The 24,982-nt window shown below is 43.1% G+C and overlaps 1 protein-coding gene across 2 annotated transcripts; it reads right to left on the bottom strand.

The window, feature by feature from the left end:
- Positions 1–1,042: 1,042 nt before the first annotated feature.
- Positions 1,043–17,610, bottom strand: CNDP2 (carnosine dipeptidase 2). Of its 2 annotated transcripts, none has more exons than XM_029958927.1 (12): positions 17,589–17,610; positions 14,796–14,883; positions 13,708–13,851; positions 11,057–11,219; positions 9,424–9,512; positions 8,299–8,499; positions 7,709–7,793; positions 6,968–7,128; positions 4,914–5,078; positions 4,245–4,386; positions 2,946–3,093; positions 1,043–2,530 (listed from the first exon to the last, which is right to left on the bottom strand). In XM_029958927.1, exons 2-12 carry the CDS (start codon positions 14,853–14,855, stop codon positions 2,461–2,463), a joined length of 1,428 nt encoding a protein of 475 aa, XP_029814787.1. In that variant the 5' UTR covers positions 14,856–14,883; positions 17,589–17,610; the 3' UTR covers positions 1,043–2,460. The 2 variants fall into 2 exon arrangements, with proteins under 2 accessions (XP_029814787.1, XP_008929921.2); XM_008931673.3 differs by lacking the exon at positions 17,589–17,610 and adding an exon at positions 15,154–15,209.
- Between the last annotated feature and the right edge of the window lie 7,372 nt (positions 17,611–24,982).

Here is a 24,982-nt window from a genome sequence, read left to right as displayed (position 1 = left end):
AGGAGTCAGGTCTGAAGCAGGCAGGCTACAGAAATAAGCTGGCACCATTAGTTCTTTCTGCCTGTACTGTTCAATCAGGCCAAGTACTACTGCTTTTGTGGTCACCTTCAGCAGGGACAAGAGAGGTTACAGCTAAAACAAGCTCTGTTGTAGCAAGGTAACCAATACTGCTGATTTCCAACTTTAAAATTATACATCTAAAGAAATCTGAAGTCCCATTAAATCTCAAAGTACTCAGTACTTTAGCAGCTTACTCTTGTGTCTTAAATAGACCCTGCATTTTGCTTAGGCCAAAGTCCCATTTTAATCTCCTTTTCACAGTGTTCTGGGACTCATCCCGTGACAAAATATTTCTGCTTTACTTTCAACACTATCTGTTTCTCAGGCTTTTCTACAGACTCCTTAACACCCTTCTATTTTGGGCCTCCTTCACAACTCTGCCATGCTGTACTTAGGAAGTGTAAGATCCAATGCAGTGTCTTCAGTGCAGAGCTTGAGCCAATTAACTGATTCTCAAAAAATTTGTTACAAATGCAATAGGACTACTAGATACACTTTCTGAACGTAATACAGAACATAATGCATAAACACTAACAGCTTTCCTCCTGCCCAAACAGCTTTTTCTTTACATCATGAGAAACAAGTATTACCTCAGTCCAGGATCCAGATTTTCTTAAGTTTTGATGCTTTTCAGGTTGGTGAATAGAAAACAAGCAACATAAAACCACCAACAGTGAAGGAATCATCTTTTTATGTAACTGTTGCCCCATTTAGAGAAGTCTAAGGTGCCAACTCAGTAACCAAGGAAGATAAATTGACTGCTAGGACTAGTTACCCTGATCTCAGCATACAGATGACCTTCAAATATGCTGGTATGCCAGTCTTGTCCTATGTGCATCCTGCATGTTTTAGCAGAGTAGTTCCACTGTCACTGACAGGTAAGAACCCAGCAGCCAACTCTCAGTTGCCTGGTGTTGTGCAGGTGCCTGGTGCTCACAAGTACTGATGGAGGCATATGACACGGGTCTGACTGTACCCCAGCTGCATCTGCAGAGTTTAATGGTACCAGATTATCTCCAGCCATTAACTCCAGTGACAAACCAAAAAGAACAAAATTAGACAGAGACACTTCAGAAGCTTCAAGGAGACCAGAAGACTCCCTATCCCAACACTATTAAGTCTCCAGATCAAGCAACAGTGAAAACCAGGCAGAGAAGACTCTCCTGCCTTCTGCCCCTCAAGGGAGGAAAGCATGACATGCTGTTCACCTATGTCAGGATATAGAATGCACCATACTCTCAGAGCAAAGCATCATCATTTGAAATACTTACCTAGTTTAGGTTGCTAGTGCTGGTCAGGTAATTCAGAAACAGTGATCCCAATCTAGTTTAGATTAACACACATTTAAGAGGGTTTGGTCTTTTGACATAATAACAGGTGTTGGAGTTTAATGTATCCAGAAGACAGCTTGAAGTTGTACCTTAGTAGTTGCAACAATTAGGCATAAGCAGGGAGAGATCACAAATCCCACCCACTCCCTTGCAGGATCATCAGCTGTGCTACAGTGTGATGATCTGTCTTACAGAACCAAAATTAAACATTTTGAGCTTGCTTTCTCTCAGAACAGAATTTTGCAACATCTGCTTCAAGTCAACAAGCTGTAAATAGAGCCAGAGCCTAGGAATAAACACTTGGATTCCCAGGATATTCCCAGGTCTGTGCAGCCATGTTGCTCATCTGCCTCTATAGTCACAGAAGTATCCCTCCCAAGTTCTGTAAGCTGCTTTCCCCTCCCAAGTCATTATTTAATCTTTAGAGAGACCAAGAGCCAAACTATAGCATGATTATTTATTATCCTATTTTGGTAATACAAAGGCAGCTTTACAAAAACAGCCAGCAGTTGTTACCACAGTGAAATTTGTTATACCCTGATTCACTGTCAATTGAAAGCTGCAGACAGGCAGAGACAAACTGCAAGAGACAAAGTGCTCTTCCAAATCACTCAGTTAGCAAAGACAGGTTTGAACACATTCCAATGTAGCCCCATTATCTGTCACTGACTACTTACTTCCAGGACATACCCAGGAACAAGAACCTTAAATTTAGCTGGCAGTTCTACAACTGCTATGGCTGCTTAAACTGTTGAGAACAAACCATTCCTCTTCCTTTACAGGAAAAGTAGATGAATATAGCAAACTGAAGTGATACAGAGGAGACCCAGATGCAGCTCAGGACTGCTGACCAGACAAGGAATAGTCTTGTAATTTAAAGTAAGCATTTAAAGAAGTATTTTTGGTATACATGTTCGTCAAATGGAACTGCATGTTTCCCTCTCCTCCACCAAAGCAGTGGTGGTAGAGTGTTCATGGAAAAGGGGAGCCATGTAAGTTTGGTGACTGATGACATTTTGTAAGAAAATTCACACTTCTGATCCATAAACCATAAGGTAGGGTGTTTAATTTAGTCCTTCAGCTGGGAAACCTCATAGAGATATGCACCAAGCATCTTCACCCCCTGGATGTAGTTGTACCTGGAAAGAAGACAGCTTCCATTAGCATTGTCTTAGTTGAGCTGTATTTCTAGCAGATGTGGTTTTTGCAAAGCCCACACATCAGTCCTATGCACATGACAAACACTGCAGGCAACAGGCACTACTCCCAAGCTTCCTGCATCTCCCCTGGTAAGACAGAAACACCACTGAGTAGTGGGTAGCCAAGCTTAGAGACCAAAGTATAAAACCTGCTTCTGGTTTCAAGTGTATAAAGCCAGAAACAGTAAAGAGATCGAGATCCCACTACAGATTAGTTACCCAGTCATTCTCTGCTAGGGAGAAATGGCACTTTGCCTTCCAGAGCATTAAAGAAAAGCAAGAGTTCAATTCTTAGTGTTTTCCATAATACATGCCCCCAGTAAACTCACCTTGGCACAGGGATAAAAACTCTTACCTATTTAGCTTCTCATTTTGAGAGTGGGCACCATCATCTGCAGCTCCAACAGGAAGCAGCATGACATTCTTGCCTGTTGCTTCTTGAAAAGTAAGGGTAACAGGAATGCTTCCTCCCTCCCTTGTCAGGTCTGGTTCAACTCCAAAAACTAGAAAAGTGATATTCTAGTCAGTTTGGAGTTATATTTGTTTTTCTAACAAATCCTTACTTAAGCCATCAAGTACCAGCACTAGGTGCTGGCCAAATCAGCCAGACTGCACAGGCCACAGAACCATGGAGCTTCCCCCAGCAGATGTAGCACTGGAGTATTGTTACTTTCAGAGTTCAGTTCAAACAGTTACACACCAGGACTTCATCTTCATCTGAAAGCCTGTCTATACTCCAACACAAGTTAGATTTGCTCTAGCTGCCCTACCAAAACCAATTAAGATGGGCGCTAGAATGACTAAGCTTCAAGGAATTTGGCTAAGCAGGTGATCTGAACTAACAACCTCACATGCAAAAGCAACAACACACCAACAGACTTGTTCCAGAACAATAATGAATGAATTGAATACCCAGTTTCTTTCCTTCCTCTACCTCAAACTTCAGTTTGCACGACACACTTCATTATTTAATGAGCCAAAGTTATTAGATAAGTGCAGAACACTAAATATTCAGCAAAAATGACCTCTTCAGTGTTTCTTGAGGTGGTGGAACAATGTCACAGTTGACAGTGGGTCTGTCATCACCTTGGCACATACTGATGAAGCAACAGATGTTGACCAGATCAAAGTATACCCCTGAGACGGACTGAAAAGAGAGGACTGAAAATGGAGGCCCTGATCCTGACAACATACTGATGCATCCTGAAGAAGCTGTCCCGTGGGAACAGAGAACACTGTCTCATGAGAACAGGAGCACTGTCTCATGAGAACAGAGACCTGTTTTGAACGAGAGTGGTTGGGAAAAACATCAACATAAGAAAAAAATAAGAGCAGGTGCTCGGGACTGTTGTGGGAAAGAAATGGGCTGTTTTGAGAAAGAGCAAAGTTGTTATGAGAAAGTAGAGTTTAGAAAATACACCTATTAGCTGTAAGAATTCTGGTGTGAGAGTTTGAACTGTCCTATCCGTGTGCATTACGTGTGTTCAAAAACTGTACTTAAGGGGCTGTGCAGCAGCCCCGGGGTGCTGTCTTTTTCCTAGGAATAAACTTTGCTGGAACTTTTTTTTTCGTGTCACTTTGGTCGTTCTGACATTAACAGCAACAGAACAAGAGCTTTTTAATCTTACCAACACCAAGTGAAAAACCCACTGACCTGTCTTCACGGCCCTCCTACCAGCCATGTAGTGGGGATGGTTGAAGTCTGACACCCAGGGTTTTCCACCATGGCCTAAGTACACTTTGAATTTGTTGGGACTCTGCAGCTCCGCAAACTTTTTGTTCAAGTAGTCTTCAACCTATAAGAAAGATTGAACAATCTTATCTACTGTTAGCATTTGTAGGAACACTAGTAAAGTCCATATTCTAAAAGCATCTTAGGGACTTGCAGGTCACTACAACAGTCCAGCAATACTTTTCCTATTACTCTTATTTCATTATTCCTATGATTCTCTGTTCTGAAGTCAGAATATATCCTTCAGGCAAATTAACAGTATAGTGTAGAACACTTAGCCAGTATGTCAAATACTTATGCTTTTGAACATGCATTTCTGGCAGTCCAAGTGCCCTACAATTACATTAGCATTTACTCCTAAGCCCCTTCTTTGGGTTTAGAGCAATTGGGTAGTCAGACGACAACAGTCCAGTGTGGCACCACAAAATGAATCCCTGAATTATCTTGTGTTGAGGTGCAGAACAGGGAAGACAGTAGCAAAGTAAGCAAACAGAACTGCTTTAGAAAACAGAAAAATTCTTCCCCCAGGCATGGGGAACAGGAGAAGGTTAGAGACAGTTGTTTTGATACCAGCAATCCATGTCAACATACATGCTTTGTGACTTCTTCAGGAGTCATGTTTGGCACAAGCCTGATTGAGAACTTGCCAATCACTTTCCTAGGAACCACAGTCTTGGCTCCAGAGGCTGAGAAGGCTCCTTCAATTCCGTGGAGAGACAATGAAGGGTACCTCCACCTATGCATAAGGATATCTCTCTGCAGAAGCAAAGAGAAAGATGCAAGGTTACGTGAAGTTTGACAGCATTCCCTGAAGTATTGATTTCTTCAATCTAATTAAGAATTTGCAAGAAACAGTGCTTTCCCCCATGGAGAAATGCAGCTCATTGAAGACCACTCAGAAGCTGTTACTCCCAGTAAGCACACATTTTGATATACCAGCTGGATTCTCAGCACCGTAATAGATTCAACAGCTCTAGTTCACCTTTCTCGTAGTTCTACGGAACTTACAGGACGTGATCAATCTGCTTCTGACCAGGAGATTTATAAGGTGCTCAAGCAGTGTGTAGGTGAAGGCAGGTGCCTTCATCACCAAGACACACGTGCTGAAGTTCACGTATTTTCTAAAAGCCTCACCACTGCTCAGACTGAGGCATACGGTGTGCTTTTCTTTTTATCATCAGTTGTATTTAAATGCCTGATCTCCAGGTTGATTCAATTGACCATTATTGCCCTCCAGGTACACTTCCTGCATTTCCTCCTTGTTGCCTTGGACACAGCTGTTGAGTACATTGGACCCTGAATTCAACACAGCTGTTGAGTTGTCCTCTACAGACACAGCTACAGTGTCTCAAGCCTGAACCTCACTGCAGAAATTCAGGAGACTTAGGAATTTGGTGGCCTTTATGTGAACAGTTTGGTTTGTTCCAGGTACAACCTGCCCCTATTCTTCTCTCAAAGCAAATGTAACTGTCACAGTTCAAATCTCTCAAGCACATTGTTTCTCATCTGGAAGTTACACGTTTCTCACCTCCCTCCCATACCTCTCCTTGGCCTTAAAACCCTTCTTGTGTGCAGCTTAGAACTCCCTTAGCTAGGATTTCAGTTTAGCCAAGACTGAACAGCCTCAGTTCAGTATCACAAAGAGCATCTTGCCAGCTCCTCCTTATATACAAGCTATAATTCATCCATTACTTTATAGGACAAGGCTAAACAAGGAAGCCTGTGTGCTCCCAGTTGATATAAACCTGAGCGTGTAAAGACAAGGTTGAGGATATAAATTGTTACTTATACCTATTTGAGTTGAGTTTGAAGTCTCCTCCTGACAGTACTAGGACAGAATACAGACCTGCACATGTAAACTTGCCTTTTACAACATCTGTGTCTGCTTTTTATGACAGGAAATGTATTTACATCTAGGGTTTTAAAATTAGTATGTAATACCTGTACCTTGCGAGATTCAATGCTGTTAAAAGCATTCATTTGGAAAGCTCCCAGGACAAAGATTTAACTTCAGACATGAGTTTACTGACCTTGAGCCTGTTCAAAGATTTGGGTAGCTGCCGAGTTCCTGACTGTGAAACAGTCCTTGCTTGCCAGTCTAGAAGGATGTTCAGTATGTCAGCCTTAAATTCACCACAACTAGATTTGAAGCTGTTTTTTCACCTAATGAGCAATCATCTCTAAGCAACTACTTTATTTCTGATAATACATTGAACTTCCTACAGATGTAGGAAATCAGATGTTTTGTGTAAATGTGCTATCTGACCTCTGAAAAATTGCTAACATTCTTATCTAGCATTAAGAGAACAGCATTAGATAAAGAAATTTTTGTACAAGTTTGAAATGCTACTTATACACAGACTAAGGAGCAAATTTAAAGTTGCCCAGGCTGCTTGCCTTAAACATGGGATAACCTAGACTAAATTTTCAAGCACCTAACACTAGCCATACCTCAGCAAAGTGTTAAGCATGCAGTCGACCACACAGTAGGCAAAACTATTTTCAAGGCATTCTCACCATTTTAAAGACATCAGATGAACCTCTGCCTTCTGAATTACTTGGTAACTACAAATATATCTACAGAAGATCAAGTTAACATCGACAGCTTGACCTAAGCAAGGTAGGAAGGAAGGAGTGCAGCATACCTTTGTATCATGCAGGAGTCTTGTTGCTCCTACATCTTTTGCATATTCTGTCAGGTCAAAATCAATCTGGTCATATGATTCCAGCTCCTCATCAGTAACAGGCGCCACTGCTTCATTAACACCTGGGATGAGGATTTTCCCTTTCTTGTCTACAAGACAACCTGTAAACGAGAAACACCTAGTGTCAGTATTCAAACCAGAATATACAAGGTGTCATTGCTGGGAACGCTTTCCTTGGGAAACACAAGTCTTGGCCTTCTGAAAGCTTCATAAATGTAATGAAATTCAGACCTCCATCTCCCAGAGCATGCACCACTGAGCATGGAAGGCACTTACAGAATTTGCAGCTATCCAAAATATGCACTTGCATGCTACTTGTATTAATTCTACTGTTACATTCTACTGTATTTACTTCTACTGTTACCTTTGGTTGGCTGGGTCCAAAGGAGTTCAATACCACATCCATAGCAGAGTTTGAGAAGGCAGCTGATTTAATTAACATGTAAATTTGCAGTAAGATTTTAGAGGAAGCTAGAGTAGATAGACAACCTTTTGGTGAGACCTTCACCATATTTCTGTATCTCAGGCACTATCTTTGCATACCTGGCAAGCTCCATTTCATTGGCCATTGCTTTTCTAGTGTAAGCAGCCCTTACCAACTTCCCCACTGCAAACTCACTCATGTTTTAATGGTTCTTATTCTCATTTTAAATGCATTTAGTGAAACCTGCTTTTTCTTACCCATTAGAGCAATGAGATCTGTCATGGCCTCATGTACTGAACCACCATACACACCAGAGTGAAGGTCTCTGTCACAACATTCCACCTGATTGAAGTGAATTAAGATTCAGGTTAATTTTAGCATGAAGATACTGTCAAATACACCAAAGACATTTACCCTAGCTTTTTCCTGCATGTATTTTGAGAATGCGTCTAGTTTTGAAACCAGACCACTCAGTTGTAGTACATTAAAACAGATCTGCTTTGTATTGCTCTGGAATACATGCCTTTAGTACTGACTGTCCCAACCTTGGGGACTTGAGTGGTGATATCTCTTCCTGTAGTCAAGGATCACCCTGAAACAACCCTCCAGAGAAGGTTGCTGGCTTCTCCTCCTTCATACATCTGAAAGCTATCCCTACCACACAAGCATCAGATAGGGTAATGAAATAAAATTATTCAGACAATTAGGAGAAACCATTTTACTTAAGCAGTCAGTTTCACCTTCTCTGAAGAAAAGTTGTTGGCATGAAAAAGTTTGAGCTACCACTCTTCTCCGGTAGAAAATTCAGTTTAATAATACTGGTTTTGTAGTGTATCTCAGCACTTACCTCTATGAAGTAGTAGCAGATGCCCCTCAAGCCATAAGTGATACAAGGCTTCTTCTTGCCTAGCCAGTAGTTGTCAGAAATGCACACATAATCCACATCTTTGAAGAAAGTATCTCGTTGAGCAAAAATCAGTTCATCAAGGCCTTCAGATCCTGATTCTTCCATACCCTCTAGGCAGAACTTAATATTTACTGGTAAGTCCTTTGAAATGAAAAACAAGAACAGACTAAGTATGAAAATGCTGTACTACTTCAGCAATCAGTAATTTTCATTTGTCATGCTCAAAGCAAAAAAAAAAATAGACATGGGGAAACTAGATCCATGACAGTGGAATTTGTTAATTATGCACAAACTATTATAAAGTTTGGACTGCACTTACATTGAGGACACTTATACCACCCTTCATCTGATGCAATTCAAAAACTCTTCAAAAAGTTTTAACTGAGCTCTAGAACAACTCATTCCCAAGCCCCTTAACTGTGGGAACACAGCAGAAATCTGTTGCCAAAGGTAAGCCCCCAGGTTAGGAAAACTAATATTAACCACAGAAATTGCATGCCACTGTAGGAGCATTAGAGCTACCCTGTCTATTCAGACTACCATATTCTATATACCTAGACAGGAATAGAGAACTAGTCATTCTTCTCACAAGTAATAGGAACTTGTCTGGCAAGATAAGGCAGACACCCTGAGCTATTTCCAATTGCACATTTTCTTGAACGGAAACAGCAAAGCTTGCAGGTCAGTGCTACTAAGTTAACCCCTTAGAGCTCAGTGGCAGTGAGACATTAAGTTTTGATAAAGGTCAAGCTAATTTGACATCCTTACATGATAGTGATCACATTTGATTATTCATCATGCTCCACATGCTTGCATATACATTTTCCTTCCAACACATTTCATTAAAGGAAAATTGTTTAAAGTGCAAACCAAGCAACTAACAGACCAACTTGTCAGCAAGTCAACTCCGCCCTACTAGTACATAAGTGAATTTACAGGACTACTGCATCATTCCTCTGATCAGCCAAATAAGCAGGCTTCCCTCACAAGCGTTTGTGGCTCAGATAACATTTATTGCTAGAATCAGTTGTATGTAGAAAAGTAGAATATGTTTTGGGCACAGACCTGGTTAGTTTGTTGATAAGCCTCCAAGGCATTCAGCCAGGCAAGCACTGGACCTTTGTCATCTGTTGATCCTCTCCCATACAACTTTCCTGTAGAAACAAGATAAAAATTAACCAGGGTGGAAAAAAATTAGCATGAAGATTCACCTCTTGCCTACAGGAGGAAACATCTTTTTGGATAGTCTTTTTATCCCTGCTTATATAAAAACTTTCATTTCTGATTCTTCTGAAGTAGCAATTTTGCATCCTGCTTCATACACTCTTGCAAGTGGGACTGCTATAGTTCTCCCACTTTCAGAGCTACCTCACCTTTTTCCCCCCAGCTTTTCCCTGGACAGGAATTGAATATAAGTCTGGAAAAGATGTAACTGCCTTATCATTCACAATAATACAATTTTCTACAAACATAGTAGTAAGTGTAAGAAACAAGCTCCCTCCTTTTAACAGAAACCTATCCAGTATTAGCTACAATTCAATAACTGTTTGAAGAGTAAGAATTCAGTAGCTAGTGACAAATCAGTTCACCGGATTTTCCAGACAAAACTGGATCTCCTTAGAAAGGGCTTTAGTCAAAGGCAAGTTTTACAGGCTCCAGGGAATTTCCAGAAAATGTAGCACATGGGATCACAGAGGCAGATATCATTGCAACTCAGAGCTGCAGCTACAACCCCTAAGCACCAGGTGTAACCACAGTGACAGAACAGGACAGACAGCTTGCAAGGTAAAGAGCCATTGGTGAAAATGCCTCTTGCACTCCTAGGCTGCACAGAGACAAGCCACAGCCCAAGGTAAATCTAGGTCTTGCTATCAGATGAGAGAATCCAACTTAGTAACTTGGACTCTGCTGCCTATGACCAAGGGCCCAAGTAGAAATACTGGTTACCACAGATACTCCTTTTTCTGGCAATCATTACACTTATGCAAGACAAGTGGTTAATGTCCTTCTATTCATATGACCTTTGACACTAACACTGAGAATGTGGAACAAGGAAGAGGCTGTTGGTAGCACCAGCTTTAAATAGAAAAGAGTTTTAGTCATCTTGGCTACTGGCAATGCTGTTTCGACAGGAGTTACTGCACCATTTCTTCATTCCCATTTAGAGGAGAGGGACACTTGTCTGGGCACCAGCTCTGCAAAACACAGCTTCTGCAGTACTCATGGCAGCACAGTTTGCAAACACAAGGCAATCCAGGGAGACTGCTGTGACACTCCTGTCTCCAGGCATAAAGAAGTTGTGTTGAGTATTTTTCCCGGCTAATGGTTCAAAATCCCTGTAGTCTTGACATGACCTTACAGGCTGCAAGTTGTGAACAGCACAAGAATCTAGTTCTAAAAAGCTTTCTGGCAACAAACTGTTACCATGGAAAGCAGCAGTTAAGACTGTGCTGTAGCTACAAGGAAGATAACATGCAAGTACATCCTAGACTATCAGAAAAGGAAACAAGCCCTGAGACCAGCTGAGATTTTGCAGTTCTACTTTTTTACCATTCTCCCTCCTGCATATTTTCATCTCAACAGTATTAAATAAACACTCATACCTGTTCTTACTCTCCTCCCTTTCAATCAATAGCACAACTTTGGAACAATTGGGGAATACCACAGAAGTGCTCACAGTGAAATCCACTGCTCTTACCGTCTCTTTCTACCAGTGTGAAGGGCTTACTATCCCAGCCATCCTCTAGTACTGCTGGCTGAACATCCAGGTGACCATATACACACACTGTCTTTTTGCGTGGATCTGTGCCAAGCGTTCCCAGAACAACTGGTGGTAGAGGGATCTTTGATCCATCAGGCAGCTAGAAATAGGAGGGAAGAAGTTTTATTCAAATGTGGAATGTCAGAGAAACATGTTTTTATCAGATAAATGAATTATTTTAATACTGTGGAGGTTATGACACTAAGGGGACAGACAGCTAAAAAAAACAACTAAGCTACTTTAACTGATTGCCAGAAGCAGGGTGCCAGAGAAGGTATCGTGCCAGTTAGCTTTCCAACAAGTCTCAGTAACAATGAGAATGTTCCAAGCCACTCAGAACTGTTAGCTTTAAACTACCAATCCTACATCAGCCTTTAGCAGAGCAAGCTGACTGCACACCAAACTGCCATGTCTAATGCTGACCTCAGCATAAGCGATAAACTCCATTCAATACTGCATTCTGTGTTGCTTATCACTGCACTTTCGTCCTGTCTACAGTATAGCTCCCTAGACAAAAATTTCCTGACAGTGGTATCTCTGAGTGTAACGTGCCTACACCCAAATAAGATCAGCATAACAGCTGTATTTCTCTATACAAGCCTATGCTGTTAAGCTAAGGGCAGAGTAGTGCTGATGAACTCGGTTCAAGAGTTCAAGAGTTGAACTTGGCTTAGTTCTTTGGAATACCCCATAAGCAATTATCACATGCTATTCTCAGTCAGCATGTATTTCCCTTTTGGTGAACACATACTCCTACACACTGTTCAGCAGATCAAGATCAGCTTGCACTTTTTGCTTATATGGGCTCCAAACTCCAGGTTTTTTATCAACAGGCTACATGGTCCTTGGCCAGCTGCAGCTCTATATGATTAAAGAACTACTGCAAGAATTTACAGTAATCAGTACACAGAACAAACTGCTGTGCAGCAGTAAACTTTGATCAGGTAAGTTCACCAGTTGCTTTACATTGTCCTTCATAGATATAGCAGGAATGTACCTAATACACTGACTAGCTCTGTCTATACTTAATATAAAACCAAACACTGGAGTTAACTTTTGCAGCTGGATTAAAGTTTTCTAAATAATAATGTTATGCATAAAACTTTAAAATAAGCTACCAAAAAGTTAGTGATGAAAGGAACAACTTTGTCTCTGAATTAACTGAAACACTTTTGAGGGGATTTTAGGCTGTATGTAGCAGCAGAGCTAGAATTATCCTACAGATTCTCTCCCAAGAGGGCACACGAAGTCAGCTGTTTCCTTGCTGGAACCTGCAGTCCTACAAACAAGTGTAATCCAGTTGGCAAAGGCAAGAACTGCTCAGAAGGTCTCAATACGTGCAGATTTCACTCAGCATTCTTTCCCACCAACTACAGTGATAATCTTCTAAAACTAGCAAACATTCTAGCACAACAGGATTTTTAATGCCACTATCCAAATGCTCGTCTAATAATTTTGGTATGGGTCTTATTCTCTGGCATATAGTGACTAGGCACTTCAAAGGAGCAGTATATCAAGTGGATGGTTCCTGAGGACAAGATTATTATTATCATTCTCATAAGCACATACATTTCTTGGGCAAAAAAGCAGTCCAGATAGCTAAAAACAAGGAGGGAACTCATTCTTTTAATGATACTTTTGTATCTGGTAAGGGAACAATGCAATCTGGTGACAAATGTAACACTTTAAAAGAGCCCAAAGGTCTTTTGGAAGACTTATTGAAACCTCAGACAGTATCTTTACACTCTATGAGCCTAAGGATCAACACCAGCCTGTCGTTAAAAATGACTAGCACTTTTGTTTGCAGGTGTTCTGTTCATTCAGAAAAGTATTTAAAACACATTTAATACAGTCCAAAATTTAATACAACATGTTTAACTGATCTGGATCCCAAAGTTCACTGTAAAGAAAGGTTTTTAACAGAAAGCTCAGACTGTGTGGCAGGAAACACTTACACCACACCCCAGCAGGTTCTGACTTTTTAGGCCACTACCCACAAGACCCTTGCGTGGTGATCCTGAGCAGAAGATTACCAGACATAAAAAATTAGCAATCCACATAGTTAATCTGAGTACACCAAAGCCTGTGCTAGGCTATGCTGCACATAGAACATAGTTTTGCTTTCCCGCCTGTATTGTGCTGTGCGTATCCCTGGACTGCAGGTTAAACTGAGCCACTTGATGGTAACCTGAAGGCAGTTCCCACTTGGCACTGGTGATTACACTGCCTGCATGTCCTTGACTTTATCTAAAAGTGCATCAAGAAGTTTTCATGTGAATATCCCTTTTGTCTGGCAGTGGAATCAGACAGCTTGAAAAAACAGAATGGTATCACATTCCCATGAATGGGATCTAAACAGCATGCTGCGTGCTGGTTGGATGCCTGCTAGATGCTGCAGGGACATGAGTATCTATACTGTCCTCTTTCTTTATAGTGGTAACTCTAATAAACAGCATTTTAGATTATACTTTATGGAGACTAAGTGCCTTTCTTACTGGGAACATAAGAAATCAGCACCTTCTTGTGCAAAACATCTTGTCTTCCAAGTGGACTTTTTCCACTAAGCTGACATGGAGATGCTCACGTACCTTTTGTTTCCCAATATCCATAAGTTGGGTTGTGCCTCCCAGTCGCTCAATATCCCTCGCAGCAACCTCCATCATGCGTTTGATTTCACCCCTCTTCTCCGGCCATGCTGACACGCTCTGGATCGCCACCCACTCAGCCAGGCGCTACAGAAACATGGAAGAGCTACAGGTTTTACTACACATGACAGGCACTATACAAACACAACACCTTGTGATTCAACAAACACTGTTTTAAGTTAAGCTTTAATTGAGATAAATCCACTCTGTCCTCTGCTCAAAGAAGTACTCTAACTGCTAATATTACACTCAAAACCTCACTCTGCCCCTGCAGTACAGCACAAACTCTACAGATATGTAAGGTAAGGTTAAGAGTATGAAAGCTTGTGCATACTGTGCTTTTTTGGTTGCTGTTCTTTAAGTATCCAGAACCAGCTGATGTCTTTCAGGCCTCTCAGAAAGGACACTTGAGCTTTTTCTCCCTGTGTGAGACCAGCAAGAGCAACTGGCAGAAATCAAGCTGAACACTTGGCATAGTTCTTGCCTGAGTTCACGGTGCTGTACCACTGATTCCTTCACAGGTAAACAGCACTGCAATACAAGCTGCAACTAAATAGCAGGTCAAGCAGCAAAGTATCTCTTTGGAGAGGGTAACATCTGCCTCTGTACCCCAACATAAATGGTTTCATACAAGAAAGGTTTATTCCAGCCTCATTCAGAGCTTTCATCTCCCATTTCAAAAGAAAAGAGACTACAAACCTAGCTCTGCATTCAGGAGCCAGTATCAAACTTCTCATACCTTTAAATAAGTCACTGTTTGCACTATACAGTAATAGATCATTTCCTAATAAATCTAACATGGACATTTATGTTTTGGAACAGAACCTATGCCTAAACTTAAAGAACAGTTTTCTAGCTTGACTCAAATCAGTTTCACCTGCTGCTTGCTCTCCCCTCTCTCCAATCACTTCAGATTACTCTCTCTTATTGGGTATATTATACAGGTGCAACAATAAGCTTGAAGATGACCATCTAACTTTTAATATCCCATAGCTGCCCATGCTGCAAGACAAAACTCAAAGAAAACTTACCTGAACATAGAGGTCCTGGTGTTCATCAATGTATTTAAAGACAGTTTTAAGAGTGGACATTTTCTGACTAGAAGTGTTGCTGAAGATCCTGTGTCAGAAAAATAATTCAGCCTTCACAGGTTTAAGAAGCAACAGTCAGTAATCAAGCAGCCACACAAGACTTTCACCTTTCAACTGCTAATGCTACACACCAAAGTGTAATAACATAAAACTTGAGGCCCCTCCCTTCCTTGAAATCACCCAGTGACAAAAGCATATTTAAATTTCAACACCACTTTTTCTGCCTCTCCCCTCAAAATAACTTTTGAAGTTAAACTGAGCAAGCTTATATAGAGACTGTATATATAGTATAGTATACCTGATATAGTACATCTGTCTGTAGAGATACTTCAATTAAATCATACACTTCATTTCACTGCAAAATTACAGGCAAAATGTTACTCAAATGAAATGCAACTTCAAAGAGTAGATTTCATTATGAGTTCAATTACTAGTGCGCCACAGGTTTGAATGCTAGGAGCTAGATGCAAGAAAGCACCACACTTAATGTTCTACAAGGGCACTTAAAAGCAGGCAGCTTAAGAACTGTGCTTTCTTCTGCTTTAAAGTCCCAACCTGCCACTCAGACTTCCCAAGAAAGGTCAGAGTGAAGCCATAGGAACAGAAGCCAGCCCCAGCAGGCCATGAGCAAATGGTCACTGACTACTTCAATGCTACCACTTCCTTCTTTTGTTTTAGTTTCAGCTGAACTTCACGAGAGAACCCAAGACCTTTCCCCTTCTCAGTTTTCTGTCTTCCTTCCCAGTCTGAAATCAATATTGAAAAGATATACTGTTCACTCAAGCAACAAAACCAACAAGCTGAAACTCAGATCTCAAGTTCAAAAAACATACAGCATCTCCCCTGAGACAGGAAAATCATGAGCTTTACAAATCACAGAATGGGTAAGGTTGGAAGGGACCACTGGAGGTCATCTGGTCTAAGCTCCCTGCTCCAGAAGGGTCCCCTATAGCACATTACTCAGGATTGTGTCCAGGAGGCTTTTGAATATCTCCAGAGAAGGAGGCTTCCTGAAATATGCCTCTGAAATCCAAGCGCCTGGACTAGGAGAAAAACTCCAGTTTTTCTTGTAATACACTGAACAAGCACTTTCAGCAGCACCAGTCACTGTGACTCAGTATGTTGCTGAGTCAGCTTTACACCAGATCCTTTAAGCCTTTCTTCTACTTCTACACAGTAGTCACAAGACAAGTATGATAGTTGTTAAAGCATCTGACTGCTTGTCTTAGGATTTCTTGAACAGCTGACTACTCTGTATAGCTGAAACTAATACTTTTAAGCTGCAGGTTTCCCACACAATATACTGCAATACATGCACCACCCCAAATTTAAGACGCACACATTTTCTTTCAAGCAGGGTTGTACTTACAGAGATACTGGTGTTTGACATACAAAAATCCTTTCCCTCACCGGAGAGAGTTTCTATTTAATTTAAAGCATCCATCAAGTTTAAATTTGGATAATGACTTTTAAACACCAATTAGAACAACTCTAAACCACCAGACAGGTCAAGCTTCCTCTTTAATAGCCAGGAAAGGTGAAAACTAAACACCTTCAGAAGGATTATATGGACATAACTAAGTTAAAGGAATGCTTCTCAGTGAAGCTGGGCTTCCATAATGAAACCACCATCCTCACATGCAGTTAGAGCTCAGGCAGGATTCAACTGGAGCTCTTCAGAGAAACCAGTACACAGGCATCAGTCCAGTGCATCTGACTCTCCCCTTCACTCAACCGGTTCCTATAGCAACATCAGGACTCTCGCTTCACAGCACAGACACAAAATTACAGACAGCAAATTAGAGGGAGGCTGATATCCTGTCCAACACAAACAAGATCTGAACTATTTACTAAGGTGGAGACTACTTTAAATATCACCTTAAACATAGCTAAATAGTCTTAAAAACCAGAGGGGCATTGAATCACTCGTCACACTGCAGAGCTGCAAAAAAGCCTGCTCCAGAAAGCTCTGAACTTGGAAAAGCAAATGCTGCTTAGTGCACAGCAAAAGGCTGGATGTTACTTCCTCTTCCCTCTGCAAAACCAGGGCTAGAACTTCCTGTAAGTCCTTCAGACTGGAGTACTGAACCCTTCCTACCTACGCAGAAGAGACTCCACTCTCTTACCTTTTCACAGGACTATACAACAGTGGCACTTTGAAATAAACTAACCCAAGAGATTATCAGTGCACGGAAACAACCTGGCCCTTCTTATCCACAGGCATCGTTAGTGCCCCAGAAGAGAGCAGCGAACCAAGTTAGGAGCGGTCCGTAGCCATCGCCGGGCGCTCGCCGCCCCCCAAAGCCACTGCCAGGAGCGGCACACAGCCCCGTGCCCTGCTCTGCGGGAGGTTTGACTTAAAGGCTAAATTTGCTATTTTACAGGATTTTGCAGCACAAGGGCTCGGGGCGGAAGGGAGGGAAGCGCGCCGTGGGCTTCCTAAGGACTGCGCGGGGGAGTCTCACGGGGAGGGACAGCGAGCGTGGGGGAGGTGACGGGGGGCCAGCAGCAGCACCCTCCGAAGGACAGCTTCCCTCCCGGGGTAGCCACAGCGCCGCCGCGCCCGGAGGCCGAGCAGACGCTTCCTACCGCGGGACACAAGGCAAGGCAAGGCCCGGCCAGCCGGGCACGCCACGCAGCCGGCATTCCCGGCGCCTCTCCGCCAGGCCGGGCCAGCCTCGACCGCCGCGGCACACGGGGAAGGGGCCCGGCCGCTCCCGCCCCGCCACTCACTGTTCCCACACCGTCCCGGCTTCCCCTGCGAGTGGCTCCGGTCGCCGCCACCACTGCGCCTTAAATACCCCGCACGGCCCCGCCCCGCGCCGCGCGCTGCAGCGACCAATCCGCGGGCAAGGAGGTCCCGGGGGCGGGGCTTGTAGCGGGGCGGGGCGAGGCGGGGCGGGCGGCCCCTGTGGGACGGTGGGCGGGGGTCGTCGGTGCTGTGAGGGGGCGTCGTTAGCGCCCGAGGTGTTAATGAACTTACCACTCAGCAGTGAAACGGGATGGGTCAGGATGTGAGAGAGAGAAACACGAGAAATATTACGGGGGATAATAAGCGGGGATATCATATATAGGCGAATATAGTATGGGAGAAATTTGGGGGGGTCTTGAGCAGAGTCTGTCTGGACAACTGAATTATCCCAGCCGAGGATAGGAGTATACTTATGCTCTTCCTACATTTGTTGTTTAGGTAGGTTAAACAGATTTAAGTAGATTTAGATATAGTTTAGCTCGGCCCATAAAATAGAATTAGTTATAGAATAGAATTCTATTTTTTCTATTCTGTAGAATAGAATAGAATTCTAATTATAGAATTAGTTATAGGATATCCTGGGTTGAAAGGAACCCACAAGGATCATCTAGTCCAACTCCTGGCCCTGCACAGGGCCATCCCCAAGAGTCACACCTGAGTGCATTGTCCAAATGCTTCTTGAACTCTGTCAGGCTTGGTGCTGTGAACACTTTCCTGGAGAGGCTGTTCCAGTGCCCAACTACCCTCTGGGTGAAAAACCTTTTCCTAATATCCAACCTGAATCTCCACTGACACAACTTCAGGCCATTCCCATGGGTCCTGTCACTGGTCACCACAGAGAACAGATCTGTTCCTGCTCCTCCTCTTCCCCTCGTGAGGATGTTGTAGACTGCAATGAGATCTCCCCTCAGTCTCCTCTTCTCCAGGCTGAACAGACCAAGTGACCTCAGCCGCTCCACATGTGGCTTCATGTGCAGCCTATGGGTGGGGTGGGACGCACCACTGCACCTCTAGACCCTTCACCATCTTTGTTGCCCTCCTTTGGACGCTCTCTAACAGCTTAATGTCTTTTGTATATTGTGGTGCCCAAAACACACCATATCCAATACAATAGGCACACAATATTCAAGGTGAGGCCGCCCCAGTGCAGAGCAGAGCAGGACAATCCCCTCCCTCAATCAGCTGGCGATGCTTTGCCTGATGCCCCCCAGGACATGGTTGGCCCTCCTGGCTGCCAGGGCGCTGCTGACTCATATTCAACTTACCATCAACCAGGACCCTCAGGTCCCTTTCTGTGACACTGCTTTCCAGCATCTCATTCCCCAGTCTGTACGTACATCCAGGGTTGCCCCATCCCAGGTGCAGAATCCAGCACTTTCCCTTGTCAAATTTCATAAGGTTGGTGATTGCCCATCCCTCTTAATTTGTCAAGGTCTCTCTTCAGGGCGTCCCTGCCTTCATGGGAGCCAACAGCTCCTCCCAGTTTAGTATCCTCAGTTGGATAAGGGAAGTGCAATGTAAACAGTAAGTTGTGAAAGTGAAGTAAGGTCATCTAATGAAGAGTTCTCTCAGCTCCTAACAGCGGCAGACAGGAATCAAGTAATTCTACATGCAAAAAGGTAAAAAATCAGATAATGCTTGCTGTTACCTTGTGCCTGCCCTAAATAAAGCCAGCCCTTTTAAGACAGGAACTGCTGAAGCTGCTGCTGTTTGTGAGTAGTGGAATAGCTCTGATACATATAGCTGTTAACTATGCATGGATGTAATAATTCGGTAACTCATACTGCTTTACAGACATTCTTGAAATAAATGTAAAATGGTGGTTGGCCCTTGGCTGTAGTAAAAGTAGTTGTAACTTGAATTACTGAGGGAGGTTCACCTCTCAGTCAAACCTATTGGGCAGTGTGCTTCCCAGTGCCACAGATGCTAGGAAATGTGCTGATGAAATTTGCTGAGGGTATAAAGCTGGGAGATGGAGTCAGGACAGGGAAGGAACAACTCAATGACCCTGAGGATCACAGAAATAAAACCAGGAAAAAATTAGGTATCTGGGAGCTCATGAGGTGGAAATGAGTGAGAAAGAGAGGGGTATATCAGCTGGTCACAGGAGGTCTACCGTAGGAGAGAACTACATAATTTGGTAACTCAGCTGGTGGTGCCTTGCTGGGTGAGAACCTTGCATGAGGCTGTGGTGAGTGTTGTCCCATGTCAAAGGCACAGCTCCAGTCACACAGGAATGATGAGCTGAAACTACTACAGCAGATCTCTGAGGGGCTGCTCAGATGCTCAGGGAAACTAAGGGTCTCTGAGCATATGAATTTGGTTTAAGTAACCTATAGAAAAGACTGAGGAAAGGCACGGTTGCAAGTATGCTTTGTAGAATCACAGAATCACAGGACGGTTTAGGCTGGAAGAGACCTTTAAAGAGACCTTTAAATGTCTGATGCCCCTACAAGGAGCTGAGACATCTTCAGTCAGGTCAGGTTGCTCAGAGCTCCATCCAACCTGACCTTGAGTGTTTTCAGACTGGTGTTAATGCTGGGATTAATGCATAAGGAGGAGGAGAACTGTTATCCATAGCAGCTGTAAAGGCCTGAGGGCATCCCCTCCCCTGTAGGTTTGGCTTCCTGGGTTAGGGGCCAGCCATGGATGGAGCAACAAGAGCGACCCTATCCCACTGGGACACTGGGGAGAGGCTCAGGGGCAGCCAGCAGGGAGGCAGCAGCCAAGGGCTTCCACAGCCCATGGGAGCTGCTTTTGGCTGGGCTGCCAAGTACTTGGCCCATCTGAGCTGCAGCTCCAGTCCTGCCACAACCCTGGTCTGGCCATGGGCTGTGCTGAGCTGGAGATTTACAGACTGATGCCTGGCCTGGCCCAGCATCAACCTGTACCCAGGGAGGTGCCTGGAGCTGGGGCTGCCCTGGTGCCCCCCAGATACCTGGCTCCTGGCTGGTAGTGGGATGGGCCCTGGCTGCCAGGCTCTGCCCTCACAGACCCCCATGGGGAACTCCTGCCACTCCTGGCACCCTAGATTTTGAGGAGCCCCTGGCACCAGGACTCCCGGCACTGCTCTGTGTTGGTGGAAGAGCAGATGGCAAAACGTACTGCAAATGGACCAGTGGAACTTAGAAACTGGAATAAAGTTTCTGTCCACACTTACATTAGGAAAAATATTGCCCAGAAGCAATAGGGGAAAAAAGGGTGTTTGTTTGTTTGTTTGTTTGTTTGTTTGTTTGTTTGTTTTAAAAAGGGAAAAAGAAACTGCCTCTAAAAAGCAGTTTGTTGCATTTAGGAAAAGTATTAAGTGACACGACAAAGCATGATTCCTGGTGACCTATTTTCATTCTCATGTTCCTACATGGAAGCAGTTTTTGGTACTTTTTTCTCACATCCTATAAAACACCCTCAAACAAAAATAAGAATCAAGGACGTGATCTGCCAAACAAAAGCACTGGGGAAGCATACAGTGAAAATATTGTGTATTGTATTATCAGAGTTTTCTGCAAGCCTGTATTGATCTAAATCCACAAAGGATTGTGTGAAGACAAGCATGGAAACCACAGAGTAACTTACCTCAGGGAAAACAACAACAACTTCTTTTGAAAGATAACAGGCCCAATTATCAGCTTTGAGTGCCTTATAAATTGTCTTTATGGAAACACAGTTTTGTTTTACAAGGCTGTTAATTTGGAGGTGAAAAGAATATATGCATACATAAAAATCCTTTGGGAACAGTGGAGAAAGGAAGGGTAGGAAAAGACACATTTATCAGAAATGGCTTAGGGACAGGGGATGACAAAACAAGGTACTTTATAAAGAAAATGTAAGGATGCTCAGCTTTCTCTGGTCCAGGCAGAAATACCTAAACATCTAAGCTGCTCTATTACTTTTTTAATATGTTGTCTTTGAAATAGTTTTGTTCTAAAGAAATAATTCGTAGGTGGTTGTGCTATTGCTTTTAATCACAGAGGTGTAGCATGTATGAGTCAGCTGAAGTAAAAGCAGCTGAATAGGTGAGGAACCTGAAACATAAGCACTGGTCTGGGAGAGGACAACTGTGTGGATCAGCTTTTTAGATTAATGTGGACTGAGAGCCATGGGGATGTGAGAGGCCAACAGAGATACCATTAATAGCTGTGACCATGCTTTCTGAAAAATTCCATGCAAAATGATGAAATGGGACAGAAAGTTGCTATGGAAGCTACAGTAAACATGCAAAATCTCACCCTCACTTCTTTTGAAATTAATTTCAAGTGGTGGTTGTGTCCCTATATGCAGGTGTATGGCATCTACAAATTTCACTTTGCTCAGTTTTTTTGTCTTTTCTGCTAAGTGAGATAAGTACACAACGGTTACTTTACTGCACTTCTGAGGGGAAAAAAGAAAAAAACATAAAAAGCTGAAATTGGTTGTCTTCTGCCTCTTTGTTGTATCTTGCTACTTCCTGCTCAATCTTCCCTTTTTGTCTTTATTTTGCGTGTTTCTAGTTAGGTGAGTCACAAGCCCAACTTTCTACACATTAGGCATTCACACTACATTAGGTAGACTGCTAGACTGAAAGGAAAGATTGTGTATACGGATGTGCAGAACAGTGCAGCTTTGTTGGATTTATTTGCTTTCCTGCAAACAATAGTTTTTGGACTGGTGACAGTAAATTTAAAGCAATAGCATAGGCAGGTTGTAACTAATGTTTAAAGAATTCCCCACTGGTTGCTTTAGTCCCTTCTAAACCGAAGTGTGTCCTATTTATATCACACCCGTGCACTGCACCTATGTGGACATTTTGACTCCATTAACATTGTTTGCCTTAATGCATCCACTTCTGCTGGGCTTGATTTTGTTGACTGAAGATGAACAGACCTGCTTGCACCTGGAAATTGCCTTGCAATTGACCTTCCAGCAAAGTAAGCCTCACCCATTACCCCTGGCTTTTCAAAACCAAGTGGCCTCAAAGTCCAAACTCATTTAGAGGAATAACACTAAAGTAAACCAAATCCAAGTATCATTTACTGTTCCCTCTTTTCCAGTCAATACTATGGCTCCTGAAGTAACCTTGCCCTGGGCTCCACAAAAGCAGGGCTGCTTATGTGATGTACTGTAATTGTAGAGTGCTGAATATTTAGGTATATTCATTAATTTATATATACATGTGTGCTTATGTAGTAATTAAGGAGTTTGGTCCTCGCAAGCTTCTTCCAACAAATAAATACTGTTTTCTTTTTATAATAGGTAATTAAAATACAGGGCAGATTACACGACCTGTGTAGAAAATGTTGATGTTTATGTGACATAGCCCAGTATGGGGTGCCCATATGTCCAAGTGCCTGGTCAGAATCCTGTTGGAGGGCTCCATGACACTTCACTGAACTATGTACCAAGCTTTTGCTGATGTAAACATAAATGTGGACACAGAGGAATGCTGCAATTGAGACAAGAACTGAATCAAAGTCTAGAGACAAGGTCCTGTGATCCTTCTTCCCATCCTTGCATAATGGAGACTACTATGAAATGGAGCCTGTGTGGCTCAACAGCCCAAGTAACAATAAACACCAAAGAACCCTTTTCCCTCTCTCTGCTCCTTCCATCCCTGTGTCCCACCATTTATTGGCTGCTCCTTTCATCACCTCCAGTGTCGTCTCACTATACTGAGCCTGGCGAGTAGAGGATTTACATTCCCAGGGCATGTATTTTCCTGTAGATCCATCCAGTCCAACTCAGAAGAGTTGCTGCACTGATCTCCCATGAGCCCCCATAACGCCATGGAGCAGACAGATGTGCCTGCCTGTGCACAGAGTGGCTCTGTGCTGCTGTGCTAGGTTGACTTTCTGGCTTGGTTGCCACAAGCTTGAGGAGCTCTGCTCTGTGCCCTTCAGTGGAGGGCTGGATGATCAGGATGCCCAGCATGCTCAGGGATTGTCTCCTTCCTCACCAATCCCTACAAACCTCTTCCTGTTCCCCAGCCTCCTGGCTCAGTAGTTGATGCACCAAATTTTTCTTCAACTCTGATAGCCCGTGTATCAATAAGGTTGTAACTTTGCTTGTAAAAATGTACTCGGAAGTTTGTTGTAACACACTTCAGATCCTTTGTTATCTTCAGAAAGTACCAAAACATCCTGGATTACTCTGAGCCTTCAACAGTCACCAGTCACTTAACTAAGCCAATTCAGGACACCATAGGTATTGAAGTCTCTCATCTTAGGCACTAGATTTGTCTGCAAACCATGACAGGGAAAAGTAGAATACAAGGGTCTTGCTATGCAATGCTTGCTCCTTTTTTCCTGGCTTTGCATAAGGTGGTTTTGCCCTTCCCCATAAGTGATATTTTGCTGAGTCTGTACACTGTATTGCAACCCGTGTTTTCCCCGTCCTCTTGTCAAGATGCAGCAGTGACGTGTTGGCAATGTCACTATCAAGAACCTCAAAATAACCTGAAGACTAACTAAGCTGTCTAGAGGGCTAGAGAGACTGCCTCAAATTAGAGAGAGAGGCAGAGCACCAGCAAAAAAAAAAATAAGAAAAAAAAAGGGAAAAAACCCACCTCTCTTCTAAATTCAATGTACAAATTGCGCAAATATCAGTGTGCTTTTGGCAGCATTCTCCCAATTCCACTAACATTGCCCAGAAACAGGCAGTCTTTCTATTTTGAGGATCTTGTGCTCAGAGAGAGCGGGTACGGCTCCCACTTCTGATTCTGAGGGACAGATGAAAGAATGATGTCAGAGGCTGTTAGTAAATTCTTCAGTCCCAGCACCTTGGAGGACTGGCATGCAAACTGCAGAGCCAACATATCTTAGAAAGTCATTGAATTGGCATGCCAGATGATTCCTTGTTTGCTGAAGTGTTAGTCCAGCTGTGCCAGTGCTCTGAAAGGAGTAAAAAATGCACCTACATTCCTTTGTTCATTGTCTGTTCCTCTGCCTGAGTGACTAAAGCACTCTGCTTCTACCTGCTTGTCCTGGTACTTTGCATTAATATAACAAGTCCATGGCTCAAATGGGAGCGGTGGGATGTGTGTCATGTAACAGGACACGTGTAATGGATGGGCAAGAAAAGGGTCAATAGCTCAGCTAGTTGTGGTCTGACTGCAAATGAGAACCACAGCCCTTGGAGACTGCTTCAGTCCGACACTTTTCTTTGGAATGACCAGAGAGCCCTTTTTCTTCTTAATCTCAACTACCTTGTATTTCATCCCAGTGTTTCATCTCAACACGATGCCTGGATTATCCATGCTGAAAGCACATGGAATGTGCCATATGCATGAGGAGATGTCATTTTCAATTTCTCCTTGAATATATTTTGGAGTATTGGGAGACTTCGTTTTGGTCTTTTGTAAGTTGTTGATTTGCCAAAGTGAAAGAGAAATATTAAAGTGACT

The sequence above is a fragment of the Manacus vitellinus genome, unplaced genomic scaffold, assembly GCF_001715985.3.
Source record: "Manacus vitellinus isolate BGI_N305 unplaced genomic scaffold, ASM171598v3 scaffold_17_pilon, whole genome shotgun sequence".
Taxonomy (NCBI): Eukaryota; Metazoa; Chordata; class Aves; order Passeriformes; family Pipridae; genus Manacus; species Manacus vitellinus.
This window is presented reverse-complemented; position numbering and strand designations above follow the sequence as displayed.